The 21,665-nt window shown below is 47.2% G+C and overlaps 1 protein-coding gene across 5 annotated transcripts in view; it reads left to right on the top strand.

Annotated features, from left to right (window-relative positions):
- FOXJ2 (forkhead box J2) overlaps positions 1–21,627 on the top strand; it is a 37,805-nt gene extending 16,178 nt beyond the window's left edge. For 3 of the 5 annotated variants that reach the window (XM_006119926.5, XM_075901858.2, XM_075901848.2), the window contains exons 3-12: positions 7,947–8,299; positions 8,808–8,882; positions 9,664–9,732; positions 10,089–10,229; positions 10,656–10,854; positions 15,141–15,476; positions 15,848–15,949; positions 16,490–16,690; positions 18,480–18,578; positions 19,094–21,627. In XM_006119926.5, the coding sequence (XP_006119988.2) occupies positions 7,967–8,299; positions 8,808–8,882; positions 9,664–9,732; positions 10,089–10,229; positions 10,656–10,854; positions 15,141–15,476; positions 15,848–15,949; positions 16,490–16,690; positions 18,480–18,578; positions 19,094–19,182 (1,644 nt within the window). In that variant the 5' untranslated portion in view covers positions 7,947–7,966 and the 3' untranslated portion in view covers positions 19,183–21,627. Of the gene's footprint in view, positions 1–7,028; positions 7,118–7,946; positions 8,300–8,807; positions 8,883–9,663; positions 9,733–10,088; positions 10,230–10,655; positions 10,855–15,140; positions 15,477–15,847; positions 15,950–16,489; positions 16,691–18,479; positions 18,579–19,093 lie in introns of all 5 variants that reach the window. The other 2 variants (XM_006119925.5, XM_075901865.2) reach the window with 2 other exon arrangements.
- Positions 21,628–21,665: the final 38 nt, after the last annotated feature.

The raw sequence follows: 21,665 nt of genomic DNA, 5'->3' as shown, positions 1-21,665 counted from the left end.
CTTTCACTAAAACCATGACTGTACCAAAATTATTTTTCTTTTTTTTTCACCACCAGATCTAACTTGTGGTGCACTTTATGTTCTTGAGCCAGTTTGTGCCAATTAGAGGCAATCTATATCCGTACATAACAATAGTAACAGCAAACAAGTGACACCCTAAAACTTTTATTGTCCCTTGATTATAGCTTTTAAGTGCTATGTTAGTTTCTCTTAGTGTAAAATTAGCAAATTTCCTGTTAATAAATAAAAACTACTGCATCAATTTTATCCATTTACAGGAACATGCATCTGATGAAGTGGCTTTGACCCACAAAAACACGGCTACCCTTCTAAGACAAAATAAAACATTTGAGACACTTTTGTCTTGCACTGTATAAATAGCCGTCTTATTATGGACAGGCTCAGAATTTGTAACAGGATCCTCTCTATGTGCTGTCTGCTGTACTTACACGCTTTCAGGTGACAGTAACTTCCTTTTGTCAAATTCCTTTCTTTTCTGTGGATTATGACCAGCACACGCTATATGTCCTCTGTAACTACATAGCCAGCTCTTCAGCTTGTTGGAATAATATTCTGATTTCTGGGTTGGTCCCAAATAATGGAAGCACCAATTCCTGGGTACAGTGACTTCTGTCAAATCCTTGCCTTGTGGGTTGGGCTTTCCTTTTTCCGTGTGGCTTGTAGGCAGAAGTGCATTCTCAAACTGCAGTGCTTTCTTTTGACTTGACTCAGATATCAGTAGCATGTGCACCACTCCTTCCAGGGTAAGTTTCATTTGTGAACAATATTCAGTAATGTCTCTCTTCATTCTGGATTTCTAGTTCCAGAAACAATGGACGCAATGTCTTGAGTCTCACAATAGTTACCAATATTACAGATTGTAGATCGTGATTTGGGACTACCCAGGGAATCAGATATGCTTTACCTTTGTCTGTTTTTTTTTTATTTGAAATTTCTCTTTCGTGTGAGGAAGTTTGTTTAAGGTAGATAATATTTTTAAACATTTCATTCTAGTCTCCCTTATTCGTATCTCCTGATTCTTGAGGGAAAACAAGTCTTTCACAACTGGCAATGACTCTTATAGCCAGACTTAAGAAAAGTTAGTGTTATTGGTATAAAATATTCCTTTTCACATAAACTTAAAAATCCTCAATTCTTTCATCAGAGTAGAAGCTATCTAGATTTCAGTACATGGCCAGTTTTATCTTTTTCTTTGTTTATTTTTCTAGGTTTCTTATTTCACTGCTTTGATCATCTTGCCTTTTCAAAGAGTTGGTGACTCTGGCATTGTCAAAATTGATTTTTCTCCCAGAAGCCAACTGTACCTTTTTCACTGCCTGAACCAAAAGTTATCAAACCAGGGAGCCTAAACCTAGGCTCCTATAACTGTTTTTAGCACTTAAGTAGGAGTGGCCTGATTTTTGGAGGTGTTGTGCAGCTTTAGTTCCCATTGACTTCAGGATGATACGCAGTGCTCAGCACCTGTAAAAATCAGGTCAGTTCCATTTAGGTGCCTAAAATAGAGCTTGGCAGCGTAACTTTAGGACTGAACATTTTGGCCAATGATTTTCAGGGGATCAAAATGAAAATTAAAGTATCTGATTAGTGCAGTTTGGGGTCCTTTCAAAACTACACCCAACCTCATTTTATTCATACTTTCACTCCAGCTACACCTGATTCTAAAGTTTTGACAATCCTTAAACAAATAGTCCAGACCATAGAGCAGCAGTAATTACACATTTATTCAGTTCCTAAAGTTACATACACCTTTAATAAGTTTTTCAACCTTGTCACGTGAAGTTATCAGTGGTGCAGGAAGGGGCATGACTGACTGAGTGGAAGAACTTTGCAAAGTAGCAGGACTAGCAAAATAATGATTTCTTCTGCCAGCTAGTCAGTGGTGTGTGTAGTGCAGGGAATCTGAGATGGAGGAGGCCAGCTTCCATTTTCAGCCTTAGGTCGAGCGTACAGGTCAGTCATTGCACCCAGGATGTTTGTTACTGCTCTCTGGCCAAGCTGCTGACTTGCCTTAGAGTATCACTTGTACTGAGTGAATTTGCAGTTAAGTGCCAGCTGATTACAGGGTTTTTCTTAGTCATTTACTCTCTGTTTGAACTGTGCAAACTCTTTTTTGCTTAAGTACAGATTTGGATGGGCACTGTCTAGAAGCCAAAGGTTCTAGACCCCATCTACCTGACTCTTCCTGACCTGGGGATATGTTGGAACAAGTGCCAAAGAGGTGAAAGAGTCTGTATCCTGTTTCCAAGCCTGTCTGATAATATCATTATATATCTTCACATTGGTGCCTATAAGCATTGTGAATGGTGGTAGTGTAGATATTTGACTGTCCTTAAAATGGACAACAGTTCCTACAATTCATTTTACTGTGACCGCTTTCTGACAACAACAATTATTACATGACCCCAGGAGGTGGGATCAAAGCCGGTCCTGCTACTTTGCAATTCTTGTAAGAATTGTAAGAACTTGAGCCTGCCCAAGCCCTGCTTCAGTGATGGCGGGGAGGAGGCAAAGCCCATGTCCAAGAGCTTTAACCCCAGGCAGGGGACTTGAGCCCCACTACCCAGGGCTGAAGCTCTTGGGATTTTGCCATGGGGCTTGGGCTTCTGCTCAGATTAGGGATGTGAATTAACTGGTAGGGCTAGAGCAGCTCCAGCCCCGTGGTTCCCACAGGAGGCAGGGGCTGCTTCCATCAGCCAGGAGCAGCCCCTGTCTGTGGCAGGCCCAGCGGCCCTCAGCGCCTCCAGCTGCAAGCAGAGGCTGTTCTAACCAGCCGGACAGAGCAGCCCCTGTCCGTGCTGTGGGGCAGGTGAAAGAGCTGTTCCATGCCCACGCCTGTTTAATCAGTTGATCGGTTAAACATAACATTTAAGCGGTTACTTAATTAAACTGGGTTTTGCATCTCTAGCTCAGGTCCTAGCAAATCTAATACCAGCTATGGTAGCCCCATTAAAACTGCAACCCAACCTACTTTGGGGTCGCCATCCACAGGCTTAGGACCACTGATGTTTACAAATTCTGATGTTTCATTTTCAATTCTTCTTTATTGCTAGAAGTTAATTCCATCTGGCTAAATAATGTAGTAGGGCCCTTGACAACATAGTGATTGGATTCATCCTGTTCATTCTGTGGTAGCAGGTTTTCTGTAGTCAGGGTGGGGGTAGCAGATGCCTGACTGGGAAGTGGAAGTTGAAAGAACCAGAAGTGGTGGTGTAGTTCTGGTTTGGCCTGTGATGTCACATGCTAAATGCTCTGCAATCTCGAGCCGGTTCACTGTTTGGATAGGAGACATCTAAGGCAAACCCATTGTGTTGCCTAGAATGAATAGAGAGCACTTTTCCTTGTAAGTCCTCAGTGAATTAGTAGGACAGCCTGATTTTAGAGTTACTATGCTGCTGGAGTTGCCATGTTAAGGTCAGTTGTGAAATTGAAAGCCTGACTGCTCCTGTCATTAAATATCCCATAGCACCTCTCATAAAAGACAGAGCCATAAATCTAGCACTGTGACCTAGCTTCATCTTAAAAAATTATACTTTTCCCCCAACATTTTCTATACAGTTTCTGTTGGATACAGAATTCTTCTCTTCCCATCCTAAACTTTTATTTAGTGTGGCTGTGTACTTCTGTTGTGTTTCACCCTAAAGCCAGCTGAGTCTAAGCTAGAGATGTTAGAGTATAGCCATGTACACGATTAACCGATAAACCTGGACTCATTATTATTTATATTGCGTACATGCACACACATCCCTTACTGCACAGTGGCAGCAAGGTGGAGGAGGTAGGGGCCAGTGCCCGTAGGGAGCCGGATCTTGCGGAGCTGCCTTCCCCGCTCCCCTCTGTGCTGTTGCCTCTGATAGAGAGGCCGAAGCGCAGAGGACGGGGGAGGCAGGCGGGAGCCAGTACACACAATCAGCCAGCTTTCAAGCCAGCTGCTGCTGAGCCGACTGCCTTCCCCAGACCCCACACTGTTACTTCTGTATAAAGAAGCAGCAGTGTAGAAGGCAGGAGGGAGCCAGTACACGCCGGTGCCAGTGGAGCCGCCTGTCCCTCCCCTCCTGCATTGCTGCCTCTGATAGAGAGGAAGCAGCCCAGAGGGTGGGGCACACTCAGGAAGCAGCTTTCAAGCCAGTTCCTTGCATGTACTGGCTCCCATGGAGCCACCTTCCCCTGTGCTGCTGCTTCTTTATCAGAGGCAGAGGCGGGATGGGCTGGCAGGAGCAGGTGCTCACAGCGAGCTGGCTTAAAAGGCTTAAAAGCCAACTCACAGTGAGCAATGGCTCCCGTCTCCCCCTCCCCCTGTGGGTAAACATGTAACCGCTAAAAAAATCCAGTGGTTATAAGCTTACACAAATACACATTAGTTAACATCCCTAGGCTAAGCAGTGGGTGATTCTTGCGTACATATACATTCAAAACTTGAATTACTTCAGTTCAGCTTCAGGGTAATATTAAAGTCATATATTTTTAAAAACTCTCAAAAGTTCAGATACTTATCCTATGTCTGCAGTGTGCATATAATCCAAATCTATCCTGGCATATATCTCCCAATGAAGTCAAGGTCTCTTGTGCTTGCATTTCTGAGCATACAGGTTGGACCTCCCTGGTCCGAAACCCTCGGGACATGATCAGTCCCTCATGAGGGAATTGGCCGGATCAGGGATACTGCCCTTCCCTCTGGCTAGCTCTGCTACAGCCCCACTGCCACTGGGCTCCAGCCCTCCTGCTACAGGGCTTGGGCTCAGCACGCTGCCGTCAGTCCGCAGGGGCTCTCCGGGGACAGAGCTCCCCAGCTGCCGTGACCTCACTTCTGCTCCACCTGGAGCTCCCCAGGGACTAGGTTCCGCTGCTGCCGCGCCACGCTGAAGCTTCCCAGGGACAGAGCTCACCCGCTACTGTTGACCCCACTGTTGCCTCACTGAAACGGGGCTCTCTGGGGATGGGGCTTACTGGTCTGATGGTGGGGTTCCCCTCTGCTGGACTCCCTTAGTGGCTCGCAGTCCTGGATTAAAGAGGTTCAACCTGTATTGTATATTAACCTTATATTTAACTACATGCACACATTGAGTAGTCTGGATTATTATGTAACACAAATTACCAATCCTGTGAAAACTGTAACTTTTGCATTTCCTGAATTTTGGGTATTTCATAAAAAACGACCATACTGGATCAGACCAGTGGCCGAGAGTGGCCAATGCCAGATGCCTCAGAGGGAGTGAACAGAACAGGTAATCATAAAGTGATCCCTCTCCTGTCATCCATTTCCAGCCTTTGTCAAACAAAGGCTAGGGACACAATTCCTACTCATTCTGGCTAATAAGTATTGATGAACCGAATCTCCATTAATTTATCTAGTTATTTTTGAATGCTGTTAAGGTCTGGTCTTCACAACATCCTCTGACAGAATTTCAAATTTGAATCTTAAGGTAGTAAAAGATTGAAAAAGAGAGAAAAAAATGTTAAGCTCTGTTTTCATTTTACTTTGTAATTCCAGAGTTGCATAATTAAAATCTCACACAAATATTCATTTTCATAGTAAAATAGCAGCATGAAATCACAACTCCATATTATTTTTGTTATTCTGTAGTCCTGTACATATTAACATGACTGATATTTTGTAATGCACACTTACAAAATGGAATATTTAGTTGCTATTTATTTGGTGTTTCTTTTCTCCCAAGTTGGGCTTGAGACTAGTCCTTAATGAGGCTAGACAATGTGGAAAGTTACATACTGTTGAAGTTTGGCTGTTTTTGAGTTATACAGACACCGAAACCATTATTTTGTTTACTTGCTTGGTTTTTTACACTGGGAAAAAATGTTATTTCACTCTTGTGTAATTTCAAAAATGGGTGGTTAGAGTCTGCTCAAGATTTAAAAATAAAATATTTGGGATTAGACTAGTTTCAGGCTTTAGCCTGAAAGGAGGTATTTTCAATAAGTTATGGGCTTGCAGTGGAAGGCCTTTTGCAATGGTTACCTATCAAGTTTTCTGTACTACTCTAGCTCATCATTATTGTTCTGATGTCATGGCTGGGAGATGGGCAGGAACGTAAGTAAGTTGCCCTTGGGCCTTTCCTTTCCTCACCTCTGCTCCAAAAGCAGGATGCTTCCCCCTGCTCTAGATATGGCAGTGGCATAGTTTCACTTTTGTGTGTGTGTGTATGTTGGTTGTGGAATGAGAAAGATGTTGTCTGAGTGCTGGATGTATAAGACAGTGTTGGCTCTGTATGTGAGTCTGAGTGCTGGGTCTTATTGTATGTACATGTGCATGGGGATTTGAGCCCTAAATATTCTATGGAGTGAGTGAGCGTGTATATGAAAATGCAAGCCCTGTGTGTAGGTACATGAAAGCTCTGGGTTGTATCTGTTGGGAGCGAAGGACCGTTGGGTGCTTTTATGTTTTAAGAATACTGTGGTGTGTGAGCGTAGGGTGCTGTGTGAAAGAAGCTGGGAATTGTATCTCTGTGTGAAAGTGCTGGATACATGCATGTCTGGATCTGTGTGTGTACACCGTGTCATCCTGGAGTATCTATATTTAGAAAGGATATCTGCTGGTTACACTCATTCAGATGGGTGTCTCCCTGCCTCAGCCAATCCAGTCAGTGTGGGTGATACACTTGGTAGGAGGTGCCTGCCATCTGATGGGGTTTTCCTGAGCAGGGTGTGTTCATGTTAGTTTGTTATCTCTCTCTCTCTGTCTTGCTGTGTATGTGTGATTAATCTGTTACCTGAAGATTGAATTCCCCTTTTTATCACCAAAACAGATATAGGGAGGGCTCAGAGGGACCATCACTGGCAGGGATGAGAGGAGAATTCAATTCTTGGTGTAGTCATTTAATGCCAGTTGTGATGGTGGTTTTTATGATGACCTGACCCCCTAGAACTCAGATGGTACCTGCCCATTTCACACAGGTTACCAAACATATTGGTTTATTGTAAAAATGTGGCCTCTTGAATTGAATGCTTGGGTTTAATTACTTCTCACATTAAGCAGGTGTCTTTTATTTTAGAGAGAAGAAATATGATCATGTGACTAAGGCAAGAATCAGAATAAAGAAACCCCAGTTCTGTTCTCTGTTCTGCTACAGACTTACCTTAGGCAAGTCACTTCTCCACTGTGTGTGTCTCAATTCTCTCAGTTGGGGATAATAATACTTGACTACATTTAATGAGGCTTAATTCAGCAAAATGCTTTGAAATCCGTAGGAAAAAAGGGCTAAAGAAAAGCAAAATCTAATTCTAGTGATTCTGTTTTCAGTCTAGTCTCAGTTCTTTCATGCTGTGATTGACAAAATGATGTGTGTATATAGCACTACGGGCAGGCACGTGGAGGATTTTTTATGATCCTAAGGAGTTTACATTCTGGGTTGGATACAATATGATATGATGCAGGGAGAGATTACTTCTGACGGGGGGGGGGGAAATTATTTTCATCACTCCCAATAAATACATTGCCAGTGCTGACCCTTACAGGTGATTTTATTTAGTTGTGACTTGGCTACAATCTTGACCTTATTAGGCTGCAGCTGGAGATAATGAGAGGGATGGTCCCCCTGTTTACCATACCCATCTTGACTTACTGAGATGATGCTAATGTTGTGTGACAGGGATACAGAAGTGGAATGGCTCCACGCCTCAGGATAGATCCCTCTCTTCTCCTACTTATCTTACCTGCGTCTCACTGGGATACTCAGAGCGGGACTGTGTCCCTGAGATTGCTATTCCAGGACAGACCTTATAAGCAAGATAGTCCTCCCAGGGATGCAGTCCCAGGTCTGTGGTAACACAACTATACCTGGCTGTAACCAGTGAGCAAGTTATTCTTCACAAAAGCATGCTGATGTGGGGGCGTTCATCTTTCCCTTCCATTAGCAAGGGACATTTTGTTTGTGTCTCAGGAGTCCTGTTTGTTCCTATCTCCTCAACAGATACTCCTTCTTTTGGAATCATGGCTTCTGACCTGGAAAGCAGTCTCACTTCCATAGACTGGCTCCCCCAGCTCACCCTGCGTGCTACTATTGAGAAACTAGGGGGGTCCTCGCAGGCGGGGCCCCCAGGGGCTGCCCGGAAGTGCCCCCCAGGTTCCCCCACTGACCCCAATGCCACCCTGAGTAAGGATGAGGCTGCAGTGCACCAGGATGGAAAACCACGCTACAGCTATGCTACTCTGATTACCTATGCCATCAATTCTTCACCTGCCAAGAAGATGACACTCAGCGAGATCTACCGTTGGATCTGCGACAACTTCCCTTATTATAAAAACGCTGGCATCGGGTGGAAGGTGAGGAAGGCTGTGGTTGGAGCAGACTCTCCAACCTCTTAAGAGAGCATGATTTCTTTCTTTGATACAGAACGTCCCTGCTATGCCAAAGAAAAGAGTTAGGTGTAAAGGCAATGTCGGGTTACTAGCTGGAGGAAGTGCTGGACCAGATGACTCCTAATTTCCCCGGAATTGATTGATTTATACATGTGAAGGACCACCTCCCTATTTAGAAGAGCCCACAAAAGTACTCTCTGCCAATCTCTTCCTAGCCCAGATAGCATCCTTACTGTAACTTTTGTAGGCATACCCAGAAGGCCTTGGTCTCCAGAACTGTCCATCCTTCTCCTTCCCTTAGCCTCTGTCCTGGTCCATCCAGCGTGTGTACACAGGTGGATTTCGCTTTGAGTGACCTCTGTCCCTCTACTATTTTTTCCCAGTCCTGGGGATACATAGAAGTCTTCTGTTTCCCCTGCAGCCTGTATTCTTCCAATGTAGCAATTATTTACCTTTATCCGTCCCTCTGCAGAACTCCATTCGCCACAACCTGTCTCTGAATAAATGTTTTCGGAAGGTACCTCGACCGAGGGACGATCCTGGGAAGGTAAGTAAATAACCTGTTCCTGGATACATGACTTAAATTGTGGGGAATAAGTCAGTGTCACCTTGTCTACCCATGTGGCAGAAATTCTTAAATATGTAGCATATCTGTTAAAGTAATGAGATACACTGCGGTGTTTGATGACTCCAGAACCATTCACTTAAAGGATCTGCAAAGCAATGAAAGAGGGTTTAGCCCACTTTTTTCCTCCTGCCTTGTAACCTTTACTTAGATTGAAAGATTTTTTCAGAGATTTTTTTTTTTTTTTTTTTTTTTTAATATTAGAAATGCAGATCTTTTATTAACTTGTTCTGCCTGAAAGATGTCACGGAGACCAGAAAACTGGTAGGATTATTAGCAGACACCAAAGAAATAATATCCATGCAACTGAGAGCAGAACTGATATTTGTTTAAATCTGATTTGTAACTTTGGATTTTAAAAACAATTGTTACCACCCACTAAACTCAAATGCCCAAAAACAGTTGTAAGAAAAACTCACTCAGCTTAATCTTCAACACCTCTGCACCTTCGTTAGGGGTTGAAGAGTTAAGTGCCCATGCTGCATCTCTGAATACCCCAATTTTGGATATTATTAATGTAAATATGTAGGCAGGAGGCCTGTGAGTCTCTTTTCTATATCATAATGCCTAGCTGGCATTGGTGCATGTGCTGTAGCATGCATGTTGATGGCCCTGATCATTAATGTATCAGTCGATGTGCACTGTGGGCTTCAGTAACATCCTGCAGCAGAGAGTTCCTCTCGATGTTGTGTTTTCTTTCCAGGGTTCTTATTGGACAATAGATACCTGTCCAGATATCTCCCGCAAGAGGCGGCACCCTCCAGACGATGATGTGAGTGTGATTCTTGTCCAGGGCCAGATGGGGGTAGGGAGAGGGTTGAACTCCCCTCTTACTCCAGAAGCATTCCAAGGCCAGGTTGGGGACCCATCAAGGAAACAGGGTGTGTCTGTGGGGAGGTGAAGCCCAGGGCAAGATGAACATGAAATCTGAATTTTACCTCTTGTCCCCACCGTGTGACTTCCATTGCCATCACCCCCTAGTATCTTCCAGTCCTTTTGAATGTTCTTCCACTACAGCCAGTACCTTGCTTTCCTAGGGCTCATCCAATGGGGGAGCTGGCTTCTCATCTGCAGCTTCCCTTTTTGAGGTTTCTGATTTCCTCCCCTCTTTTCTCCCTCTGCCCACAGTTATCACAGGACTCCCCAGAACAAGAGGCAAGTAAGAGCCCACGAGGGGCTGTCCCAGTCAGCACAGAATCCTCTCTCCCCCCAGAGGCCACCCCTCAGCTATCGCTGCAGAGCACCACACCCATTGCCAATTACAGTCAGGTGAGTGGCAGCGGAGGAAAAGGAAATGGGCGAAGTGAGAGACTGGCTAAGGGAGATGAGTGACTCTGTGATGGGGAGGGCTATAGGGAAGAGTGGCTGAAGAGGGGAGGTCAGTGGCCAGAAGGGACGTGGGGAGGAAGTGGAACAGGGGAAAGGGGTGGATGGAGGAGGGATAAAGCTGTTAGGGATGTGACGTGGCTGAAGGGTGGGCTGGAGCCAGTCTGTGTGGACTGGGGAGAGGACAAAGGAAATCCCCCATTCTGGTAGAGGAGTTGGGAGGATTTTGAGGGGGAAACAGACAAGTGATATGAGATTGTTGGTTGTGTTTTTTTTCTGGGAATAACCCCCCACCTTCTCCTCAAATTCCTGACCTTTCAAAGCAACAATGTACAGAGGTGTTTTTTCATGCTATTGTCTGGTCTTCAGCAGGGCACTGGGCCCGTGGATGTGGCAGCTACTGTGGCGGGGGGACAGGGCCGGGAAGGGGCAGATGTGCCACCCCCACTCTACAGCACTAACCACGACTTCAAGTTCTCCTACTCTGAGATCAACTTTCAGGATCTGAGCTGGTCTTTTCGAAACCTCTACAAATCCATGCTGGAGAAATCATCCTCTTCCCAGCACGGTAAGTTCCAAGCCGAGGCACATGGTGCAGGGTATGTGTGCTGTTGTGGTATTCCCTAGTGATGCCCCAACCCACATCTCTCAGGCCCTTCCTCTTTCTAGCAGCACGTGAAAAGAGGGTTCCCCTGCTTTCCAATGCTCTAGCTTCTCCCTGCTCACATGCAGTGTGTAGTCCAGAAATTCTCCTTTCTCGGCATGTCAGCCCTTTGCTGCCTTTCTGTAGAACCAACCATGATTTTTTAAAATAGCTGATGTTGAGCCAGAAGGAATAAGGGCTAGAGGGATCAATTGTGAAAAAATGCTTGAAAAGTGAAATATGGGGAGTCTGAGACCATAGATTATCATCCAGAGATGCTTGGCATAAACTCGAAATAGTGGAATGGAATGAAGCTATGGAAAGGTCTCTCCAAAGTGAGTGGTGGAAGTTCCCATCACTCGGGTCACTTAAAAGTAGGACTGGCCAAAGCCCTAGGAAATAACTGTAGAGGAGGGAGAGGGTGGAGGGGACAAGATATAATCAACCAGCTAATCCATTCTCCTCTCGGATTTCTGTGCATTAGATGATTCAGAGAGCAGCCACCAGAGGGCAGTGTCACGTTTGTGACAAGAACAGGGGACACAAAACCTAGAACAATTTCTGCTTGCTGGGCCTGTATTTAAAGAGAGACAGTTTGTCTGGCTTGGGGAGGGCAATATTACATCGGGAGCTACCATATTTCAGTAATCACTCAATTTTCAGCAGGTCAGTCTTTCCACCCTGCCGGGTCAAACAAGCAGGACTCCTCTGTGATACCAGTAATTATAATGTATTTTATGAATTACCATAACACCCTAGTCATGACGGGAGCCCCATGGTGCTAGGTGCTATACGCAAAGTCCAGCCTGTTAATGTGTTGGAAGCCCAGATCTCAGAAGCTAAGCAGTGTCAGATTTTGTCAGTACTTGGCCACCATAGAAAAACCCATGATGCTGCATGGCTTTGTGCTGGTGACTCAGCTAGCATGCTTTGCCCTCCAAGTCAGTACTGAGCTCAGCTAGGGGGTGCTGCGCTCTGAGCAAGGTTCTTGTGGCTAAGATATAAAATCAAGGCCTACTTTTGATGAGTGATTAAGGTGCCCCATGACAAGGAATGAACAGCTCAGGGGTTTGCAGTGGGATACTGGCCTTTTAATTTAGATGGCTCAAATCCAGCTTGTGTCAGTATCGACTGAAAAACAACTGTTGTTCATATGAATTGTCTGCCCCATCTCAGTTTTACTCCCATCATCAAAACCAATTAACCCTTCCTTCCCTGGCAGTGTTAGCTGAGAACTAAAGGATTGAACCAACCAGCAGGTACGTCTAAACTACATGGTTCTGTCGACTGATCCATGTAGATTAGGCAGGACAGCAAAGGGAAATGAAGCGTCGATTTAAATAATCGCTGCTTCATTTATATCAAAATGGCCGCCGCAGCGTGCCGATCAGCTGATTGTCGGCACAGCGCGGCAGTCTAGACGGGGATCTGCCGACCCCAGAGCCCTTCGTCGGCAGATCCTGTAAGCCTCGATTCACGAGGCATAAAGGATCTGCTGACGAAGAGTTCTGGGGTCAGCAGATCTCAGTCTAGACTGCCGCGCTATGCCAACAATCAGCTGATTGGCACAGCGCGGTGGCCATTTTGATTTAAATGAAGCGGCGATTATTTAAATCACCACTTCATTTCCCGTCGACGGAGCCATGTAGTTTAGGCACACCCAGAGAGACTAAACTCCCTTTTCACTCGAGTTAAGGTATTTGAAATCAGTGGAACTTGCTGGATGCTCAGTCTACTGAAAATTAGACCCATTTATGATGTGGTGTGGTCAGAAAAGATCCTTTGAGATTGTTCACTGTGTGCTGATCATACTGACAGCTTCCTTCAAGTACAAACAGTAGGGCTATGTCTACACTCGCGGCTTCTTGCGCAAGTATGGCTGTTCTTACGCAAGTATTTGTAGAGCGTCCACACTGCCCACCGGCTCTTGTGCAAGGAAATTTACAGTACGGCATGGTAAGAGAGGGCTCCTTGCACAAGAGGTATGCTCTTTTTTATCAGGTGTAAGCCGTCTTGTGCAGGAGCTCTTGCGCAAGAGGGCAGTGTGGATGCTCAGCAGGGATTTCTTGCACAAGAAAGCCCTATGGTTAAAATGGCCATCAGAGCTTCCTTGCGCAAGAGAGCGTCCACACTGCCATGGGAGCTCTTGCGCAAAAGTACAGCTCACACATGGCAGTGTGGATGTTTTCTTGCACAAGTCTTCTTGCACAAGAACCCTTACTCAAGATGTTCTTGCGCAAGAAGCTGCCAGTGTAGACATAGCCTAGGAGTTAAGTGGTTGGAAGTGAAAACAGACAGATCAAGTAAGTTACTAAGTTAAAACACATAGCTGGTTCAATTCACTAAAAAAAATCTTACTGCAAGCAGATTCACAGCCTAATGAACTATTCTTGCTGTAGGCATAATCCTCAGGTCAGAGACTCTTTTACCCTGACCTGGGTCCCTAGCCCCTTGTATTCTTTCCAGGGTTTTCCAAGGGCTGATAGCTTCCCATTGCTTAAATAGTCTTTCCCCTAAGGCGGGAACCTTTTTTCTATATACACCCCCTTTCTATAGAAAACTACCAGAGTCAAAATGGAATCCCAGTACCAGGTGGTACGGTCACATGTCTTATTAGTCCAATCACCTTTGGACTTACAGGACAAACAAGGCTGTTTACAAGTCATTAAGTTGATCACTAAGTTGTTAAGGCTGGAGGGAGGGGAATCAGTAATGGCTCTCATTAGCACATTTAAAACTACAAACAGACTCATACTTCGTATTACTAACTTTACATACCAGAATGATACATGCACCAAAATATGATATACAGATCCAGCAGATTGTAACGTTAACATTGGTAGGTTACATGAGGGATTTTGATGAAAGCATTTTGAGTTATGCATATTTATATTCGTAAGCCAGTTTTCATAAAACCTGGGGGGACTGTCACACCATTATTTAGATAGCAAGCCAAGGACATAGCCCAACTTTTGCTACCTAGTTTTGAAAATCTTGACTAGGAGTGTGATCTCAGTTCTCCAGGACAGATTACTGCTGGGTACATATTTGTGCTGTCCTAACATTCCTTTTACAGCTTCATTTGAAGACAGTTTTTTTCTTTTCTTCCTGCTGTACACTGCTGTGTTGAGTGACAGTTAAACTGTTGCTGCTTTCCCCCAAAGGCAACTGCATTTCAGTGTTGTGAGAGTAACCTTCATACAGAACTCTGTAGAGCACTTTAAGATGAAAGGTGCCAGAGTAGTATTAGAAAACTAGGTTATTCATTCATAACAAGGACTTACAAGTGACCCATATAGGCAAAACCATATGTGCATGTACCTTTTTATTGTTACTTTTACAGTGTTCTAGAGGAGCCTGAGTAATTGAAATGGGTGGGGTGTTTTGCTTGTTGGCCAATCAAAATAAGACCTCACGTTCAGTTTGATGACAAGCACTTCTATGTTAGGGTGTTTGGCAGTAGTGCAGTAACCTTTGCATCTTCCTCTGACTCCAGTGTGGGGGAGAACAGAGGGCCACAGAGAAAGAAGAGGAAATACAGAGCCCTTAGCATTGGGCGAGGGGTTGGGAAAAAGTGCAAGTGGAGGAATGAAACCAGGGGGGTACACAGAGCCCCCCAGAATGGGAAATGATGTGGAAGAGTTTCAGAATTCTGAAATAGAGGGGATGGGAGAATGGCACACCGGGAGTTTTATGGAGGAAAGGAAGGAACCTTTGATGTGTGCAACACACTCAGCCTTCAGAAATAACAAAGTGTTGCAACCCTCCAGTTATTCACATTAGAGAGGCAGCAAAGTTTCTAGTCCAAGAGCTTTTGAGATACAAACTCGAAAAAACCCCAAAACCAAACCCCAAACCACACACCCATGAGAGAAAGCTTAGGGGGAAAAGGAACCAGACCTGACATGTCAACACTCACAGCCTCTAAATAACTTTTCAAACTGTTCTAACTCTGTGCAACAGTCTCCTCTAGCCCGACAGCATGTGTGTGATATTTCAGAGGGTTAGTTCAGTTTGGTAAAAGTACTTTAACCAGGACTGTGGCCATGACGTGGACTGTGAAAGGCCAATGTCTGTGTGACCCTGTGGGGGGCATTCTGCCACGTGAGTGCATCAGTAGGAAAGTGGGATGAGGTCCCACTCAGGCAGGTGCTTGAGCTGGGCAGGCACCTTACCCGCATCTCTTGACTCTTCTTACTTGCATCCTGCAGGTTTCTCTTCTCTCCTTGGCGACATGCAGCCCTCCAATCACAACTACTACATGTACCAGCAGCAGCAGGGCCCCTCAGCAGTGGGAGCTGCTCCCCCACTCCACACCTCCAGCCCAGAGGGCTGTCCACCCCAGGGGGGCAAGCAGCAGGGTGGCGATGGCTATGGTCCCCCACCTGTGATGTCGATGCACCCACCCCCAATGCAGCATGGAGGGTACCACCAGCACCAGCAGCACCACCCGCACACCCACCCACAGCAGCAGCAGCACCAACACCAGCAGCACCAGCAGCAGCAGCAGCAGCAATCACAGGCTTCAATCAACAACGCTGGCTTTGGTGAGTTGCAGGTTGGAGTTGGAGGGAGAAGAGGGGGCTGAGCTAGTGCTGGGGCTCAGGGGGATGCCCAGGACTCTAGCGGTGAGGTCCCTTGCAGCAGTGCCCCGTGCATGACAGCAGATAAGGTACAGCGGGAAGGTGGAGGATTACTCCCAGGTCTGAGTGCATTTGGAAGTTGCATTTCCCCTGTCACCTCCAGCAGAGGTGGATCTAGCCACACAAGGCACGGGGTGCGGAAATGGGAGTGGAGGGCAGTGGTAGGGTCTTTTGGCAAATCAGGGCCAGGGCCAGGTTCTGTTGACTTGGTTCACAGTGGTGGGGGCGGAGGAGTGTTACTCCCTTGTAACGGCCTTGTCTGCCTTGCTTTCCAGCATTCACCCCTGAGTGGTGCTCCAATATTGACTCCCTGAAGGAAAGCTTCAAGATGGTGAACCGGCTGAACTGGTCTAGCATTGAACACTCCCAGTTCTCAGGTCAGTGGCACATCCCACCTCTTGCTTGGCCCAGTGGGAGACCCAGGTTCAGTTCCCCGCTGTGCCACAGACTTCCTGTGTGCCCTTGAACAAGTCACTCCTTGTTGGTGGACCTCGGTTCCCATCCGTACAATGGAGATAACAGCACTGTCCTGCCTCATGGGTTGTGGTGAAGAGAAATCCAGTCAAGATCGTTAGGCCACCAGCTGTGGTGGTGATGGGGGGCCGTGAGGAGATAGATGGATGGCTTCCCAGTCCCTGCTGCTGCTTGTCCTACTCGTGTGTCAGAGAAAATACCCTGCAGATGGAAAAAGGGAGCTCCCCAGAGAGTGTGCAGCAGAGATTAGAGGCACACGTGGGATGGAGATGCCCTGAGTGTAAAGAAAGGGACTCTCTGGGGGAATACCACTGGGATTAGGCAAAGTGACATCGTGAGCCTGAGAGGATTCCCAGGGGGGTACCCACAGGACTAGGGATTAGGCAAAGGAGCAATATCCGTGCAGTGACTGGATTTCACATACACCCTCCTTGCCCTTGCAGAGCTGATGGAGAGCCTGCGCCAGGCTGACCGGAAGAACTGGACCTTGGATCAGCACCACATTGCCAACCTCTGTGACTCCCTCAATCATTTTCTCACTCAGACTGGTCAGCTCCCACACCTGGGGGGCCCTCAGCAGCCCCCCCGAATTTCTGATTCTTGTGCTCTGAATAGTGGCAAGCAGGAGCAGTCCATGAACCAAGGTACCCAGCAGGGTGGGCAGCAGAGGGATTTAGAATGCCACGCAAAGGTTGAGGGTTGTGTAGTTGTGTACATGTGCTGGACAGCTTCTCACCACACCAAGCACCATGACACTGAACAGCCCAGAGCTATACTGCTCCAGACCACCCCATCTTCATCAGTGTCTTTCATACCAACCATGCCCCACCCATTGCTTAATTTGTAATGAAAGAGGTGCCAGGGCCCCAGCAGTTCTTTTACTTTGGTCACAGATGTATCAGAGGTGCCCAGCACAAGTTAAGCACCGATCCTCCCCCAGCTCCAGAGAATTTAGTTTTGGAAAGGTGTGGTCATAACACTGCACATAGTGATGTGAAGGTCTTATCTGGTATGTATGGATATAAATAGGGATCTTAATGGGTAACCAGTTAACTCGTTAACATCCCTACTTTCAGCCATGCATACCAAATAAGACCTTGACAGGTGATGCTTACTAAGTAACTATTAACTGGTACCCAGAGAGCAACTCCCCCCCCCCCCCGTGGCCCGCCATGAGCAGAGGGCCGTTCCAGCCTCATCTGACCCCCCGTGCAGGGCCGGAAACAGGCTGGAAGCCAGCAGCCTTGCACAGGGCCAAAAGCAGCAACCCCACACGAGGCTGGAAACAGCCGGGCTGGAGCAGCCCTCCCCCCCATCCTTAACATTTAACCAATTAACTAATTAAATGGGATTGTACATCCCTAGTTGAAAGGCCAGTAACCCAGGCAGAAAGCAATTGGAAAGCACACAGGCAACAGGAGGGGGTGAGATATCATCTGTCGATGGCACATGGAGAGGTGTCAGGGAGGCTGTTCCAGATGGCAAGAGTTGTAGAGAAGAAAACTGTGGCATTGAAGATCCCATGGTAGGGAAGAGTAGGATGATGCTCTATGATAGGGTTGGGCAATAATATTTGATGGGGGGCTAGCCAAGATTGTGGTAAGTGGTCAAGGGCTGCACTTTTCTATGGCGGGTGTGTGGGGTCTGGAACAAGGGTTGGGTGCAGAAGGGGGTTCAGAGTAGGGAATTGGGGTGCAGGAGAAGGTGTGGGGTCTAAGAGGGAGTTTGGGTGAAGGAGGGAGTTGTGACCTGAGGCAGAGGCTTGAGGTGCAGGGTCCAGGAGGGAGGTGTGGGTGCAGGAGGGGATTCTGGATTGAGGGAGGGGTGTACAGAGGGTGAGGGTCTGGGAGGGAATTGTGACTTCGGGAGTGGGGTGCAGAGGGTTTGGTGACCTGGAGCAAGGGATTGGAATGTGAGAGGGTATGTGGTACCAGAGGCTGGCTCTGGCTGGAAGGCGCTTACTTGGGTGACTCCTGGCCAGCAGCCCAGTGGGGCTGCAGCCCCGGCTGTTCAAAGCATCTAACTGCTCCTTGCTTGAGGGTCCCAGTAGGGTGGGCTGTGGGCAGATTGAAAGGCTTGGTGGGCTGAATCCGGCCCACGGGTTGTATCATGCCCGCCGCTGTTCTGGGAGGAGCTGACAAGGGTGGGACGGAGAAGTCATCGTCTTGCTGCAGCCTGATTTTGACAGAATTTGGAGATGTCTAGGGAGAGGGCAGTGAGCCAAAACGACCCTTTTAATGCAGTCAAATAACAATATAGTTTTGGCTTTGTGGCCGAGCTATATCACGTTGTCAAGAGGTGTCCATTGAACGCTTTCTGATTCTGCCTGGAACGCGAGTCAGTCTGTGCTCTGGCTGAGCTGTGATGTCCCATCAGTGACAGGCGCGTTGGGTATGTGGATCACTGATGGGGCTTTTCCATTTCCTTTGGCAGTGAATTCCTATGGTCAGCCACAGCCTCCCCATCTTTTCTCCGGGCCATCTCCTATGTACCAGATTTCCACCCAGGACTCTCCAGGATACAATCGCCCAGGTAAGGGGTGAAATAAAATTCCCACCCCGCCCCCTAGCAGGGTTTTCCCCTTCTGCTCTCATGGCTGTGGCATAGGGCTGAGGGAGCCGAGCCTGCAGGAGGTGTGTGAGGCACTGGTGAGAGCAATCGCCGTTGCTTGACTTCTCTCACCTCCCCATCTCGTTGCCCACTCTCACCACTTTCCCATAGCTGGATGCTGCCCGGGCTTACCAGGCTCCGTAGGCCGTAGCTGAATGCTGCCTGGAGACTGTTCAGGACAGTTCAGGGAAGCTCTCACTGCTGCAATTACCCTTAGGCCCCCTGCTCCCAATCTGGACACTGATAGGGCATTGTCTTGGGCTGGAAACACGTGCTACCTAAGGGGGAATCAGGGTCTTGGCAGGCCATTGCTGTGTGGAAGCTCATGCTACCTGAGTCCTTCCCCTTTTATTTATCCCAGGAGCCCACTGGGACAGAGCCTGACTTCTCCTCTGACCATCTCTTTCCCCTTCTCTCTCTTTTCCTCCTCCATTCAGCTCATCATCTGGTCCCCCGGCCTCCGGTCCCTCCTCCAGGCGCCAATGAGGAAATCCCCGACGATTTCGACTGGGACTTGATCACCTAGCTCGTTACAGACTCGAGAGCCTGTCCCTTGTGAGGGACCTGGGAGGGAAGGGGGGCATGTGGTGAGAGGTCGCAGGTCCAGCTGCCTTGGCCTCCCTGCCTTGCCTGTATATAGATATATAGTCTCTCTCTGCGCCAGAGAAACCACCGCAAGATGCTGCCGAAGATAATCCTTCCTTGCGTCCTCTTTTACCTTCTTTTTTCTTTTGTTCATTATTATTATCATCATCAGTAATCGAGCACGGCCCTCCCCCACTGGCCTCGGACACATCTGATTGGCTCCCCCACATTGTGTGGTGCCCAGCGTGGGGCGGAAGGTGGAGAGATGGCTCCCCAGTGCCATGAAAAGACCTCGGAAGGCCGAAACCTCCAGAGCATCTTTCTCTGCCTCCCTCATTTTGCGTTTAACAATCCCTCTTTGTCCGTGAATCTGTTGTATTGGCTACTGGAGTGAGAGAGCTTAGTGGACTTTGGGAGCCTGTAATTATGTTGTTTCGTAAATGTTGTAAAGGTCAGGGGTTCAAAGGGACATTGGAGGGGTGATTTTAGCTCTGTGAACATTCTCACACCAGCAGGGGACAGCAAGAAAAGGAGAGAAAATCCTGAATATGAAAAAAGCAGAATCTCTGTGGGGGATGAGATACGGCTGGGATTTGGGCTGAACTGGGAGAGGGAGACCGAGTCCAGCAAAAGGAAAATATGTACCGGTAGACCATTTAGGACTCAGAGCACACTGCCATTTGTAGGCATCTAGAGAGAATCCTGACCTGTTTTCTGTGCTAACTTTTCTAGTCTCTGGGAATGTGATGCCCACCTATCAAGTCAGGGAAGCTCCTCAGGCGTATTTTGCCCTAGCATTGCGGGAGATCGGGCACAACACATCAAATAGAATTCCCTGGGGCTTTTAGATTTCACCCTTTTTTCTTCCGTCACCTTCTCTAAAAATATGCAGTGAGGCTTTTATTAGCATATCCAGAGAAGACACATGCCAGTTCAGAAGCACTCCCCTATCTTCTCAGTTCTTGTTCAGATTGTTATTCTGCCCCCCCCCCCCCTAATTTCTTTGGAGACTGTCCTTGCCTATGGTGTAAGGATGGAGTCTTGACTGCATAGATGTAAATACCCAGTCAGTGGTTCCTTTTTGGGGGACGAGCCAAGGATGGAAAGAAGCAGCCACTTCTCTGATTTAAGGACTTCCAGAGTAGAGAGTGCCCCTCACCACCTAACGTGAAGAGTTGTGAGGCTTCACAGTTATGTTTCAGAGGCACAGATAACAAGACAGGCAGTGTGGAGCAGATACTTAAATTACACAGCCAAAGGGAGGAATGGCTTGGATGGATCAGACCCTTCACAGGTCAGCTGGAGAGAGAAGGCAGAAGTAGCACATCCCAAAATCCAGACTGAGTTAGCACTTGCAAAGCAGGAAGGGGACGAGGTGTTGAGGCAGGAGTGAGTTCTGAGCTGTCCTCCCCCTAGCTGTGTCCCATGGCCCCCTGTTTCTAGTGTGGCTTTGTTCTGTCAAATCTCTTGTTTCCTCTTTATATTTTGTAACCCCATAGCCCCTGTTTATTGGTGAGGGGAACCAAGTTGGAAGCAAACCATCATGGGGACTCAACATGCCAAGGACGGGGGAGATAATTTAGCATCGCTTTTTAATTTGCTGTTGAGATAAACCAATTGGATCTTTGTTGGGAAGATGGACAGTCTCGTTGGATTTGAGGCGGGTGGGGGGGTACAATTTTTTGTTATTTTTTTTTTTAAAGTAGGGAGTCATCATTGAGCATTCCCAACAGGAGTGGAGAATCCCAGAGCCAACTTCAGCATGGAATTAGCCAGCAGTTCTCTCTGCTGCCCCAGGATGGGAATGATAAGACCAGGAAGCCATGTACGGGTGGTTTTCTGTGGCACACAGCAGCAAAGATGACCTCCCTCCAGGTGCCACTCAGTACTTTGCAGGGGATGTTCCCAGGAGTCGGGCCCATGCAAGTTGTTCAGAAGGCCACTTGGCCTTTCAGCGAACCCTGGAAACAAACCAAGATGGCTCCTTTGCATAGTCAAGTGCTCCTCACTTGCATATTCATTTGCCTTGTTTGCATATTCAGTTGCGCCTCATTTGCATATGTAAATATATGCTGGTCAGTGTGCAAATTAGCCATGCCCCACTCCTGAAATAACGTGCATCATTTGTGGGCAGGATAGCATCAAAATGGACATGTGGAATCAAAAGGCTTCATGCTGGAACTGCAGTGCAAGCTGGTGACAGTCTGTCAGGAGTGAAGGAATGCAGTCGGCAAGAGATCAGCCTGCAAGTGAGAGGAGTCCCTTGCACTTTGATGTGGCCCATGATGCTTTGTGTCAAGGGGAGAGAAAAGGGGGTGTGGCCTCACGAGTTTATTTTTGTGCATGCTTTCTTAATAAAAACAAAAAGTGAATGTTTAAGGTTTAACCCTTGCAGTGCTGGTGTTGAATTATTTTTCAGTGGCA

This window comes from Pelodiscus sinensis, chromosome 1, assembly GCF_052426305.1.
Source record: "Pelodiscus sinensis isolate ZL-2025 chromosome 1, ASM5242630v1, whole genome shotgun sequence".
In the NCBI taxonomy this organism is placed as follows: Eukaryota; Metazoa; Chordata; order Testudines; family Trionychidae; genus Pelodiscus; species Pelodiscus sinensis.
Note: the sequence above shows the minus strand (reverse complement) of the source record. Positions and strands in the feature narration are given on the sequence as shown.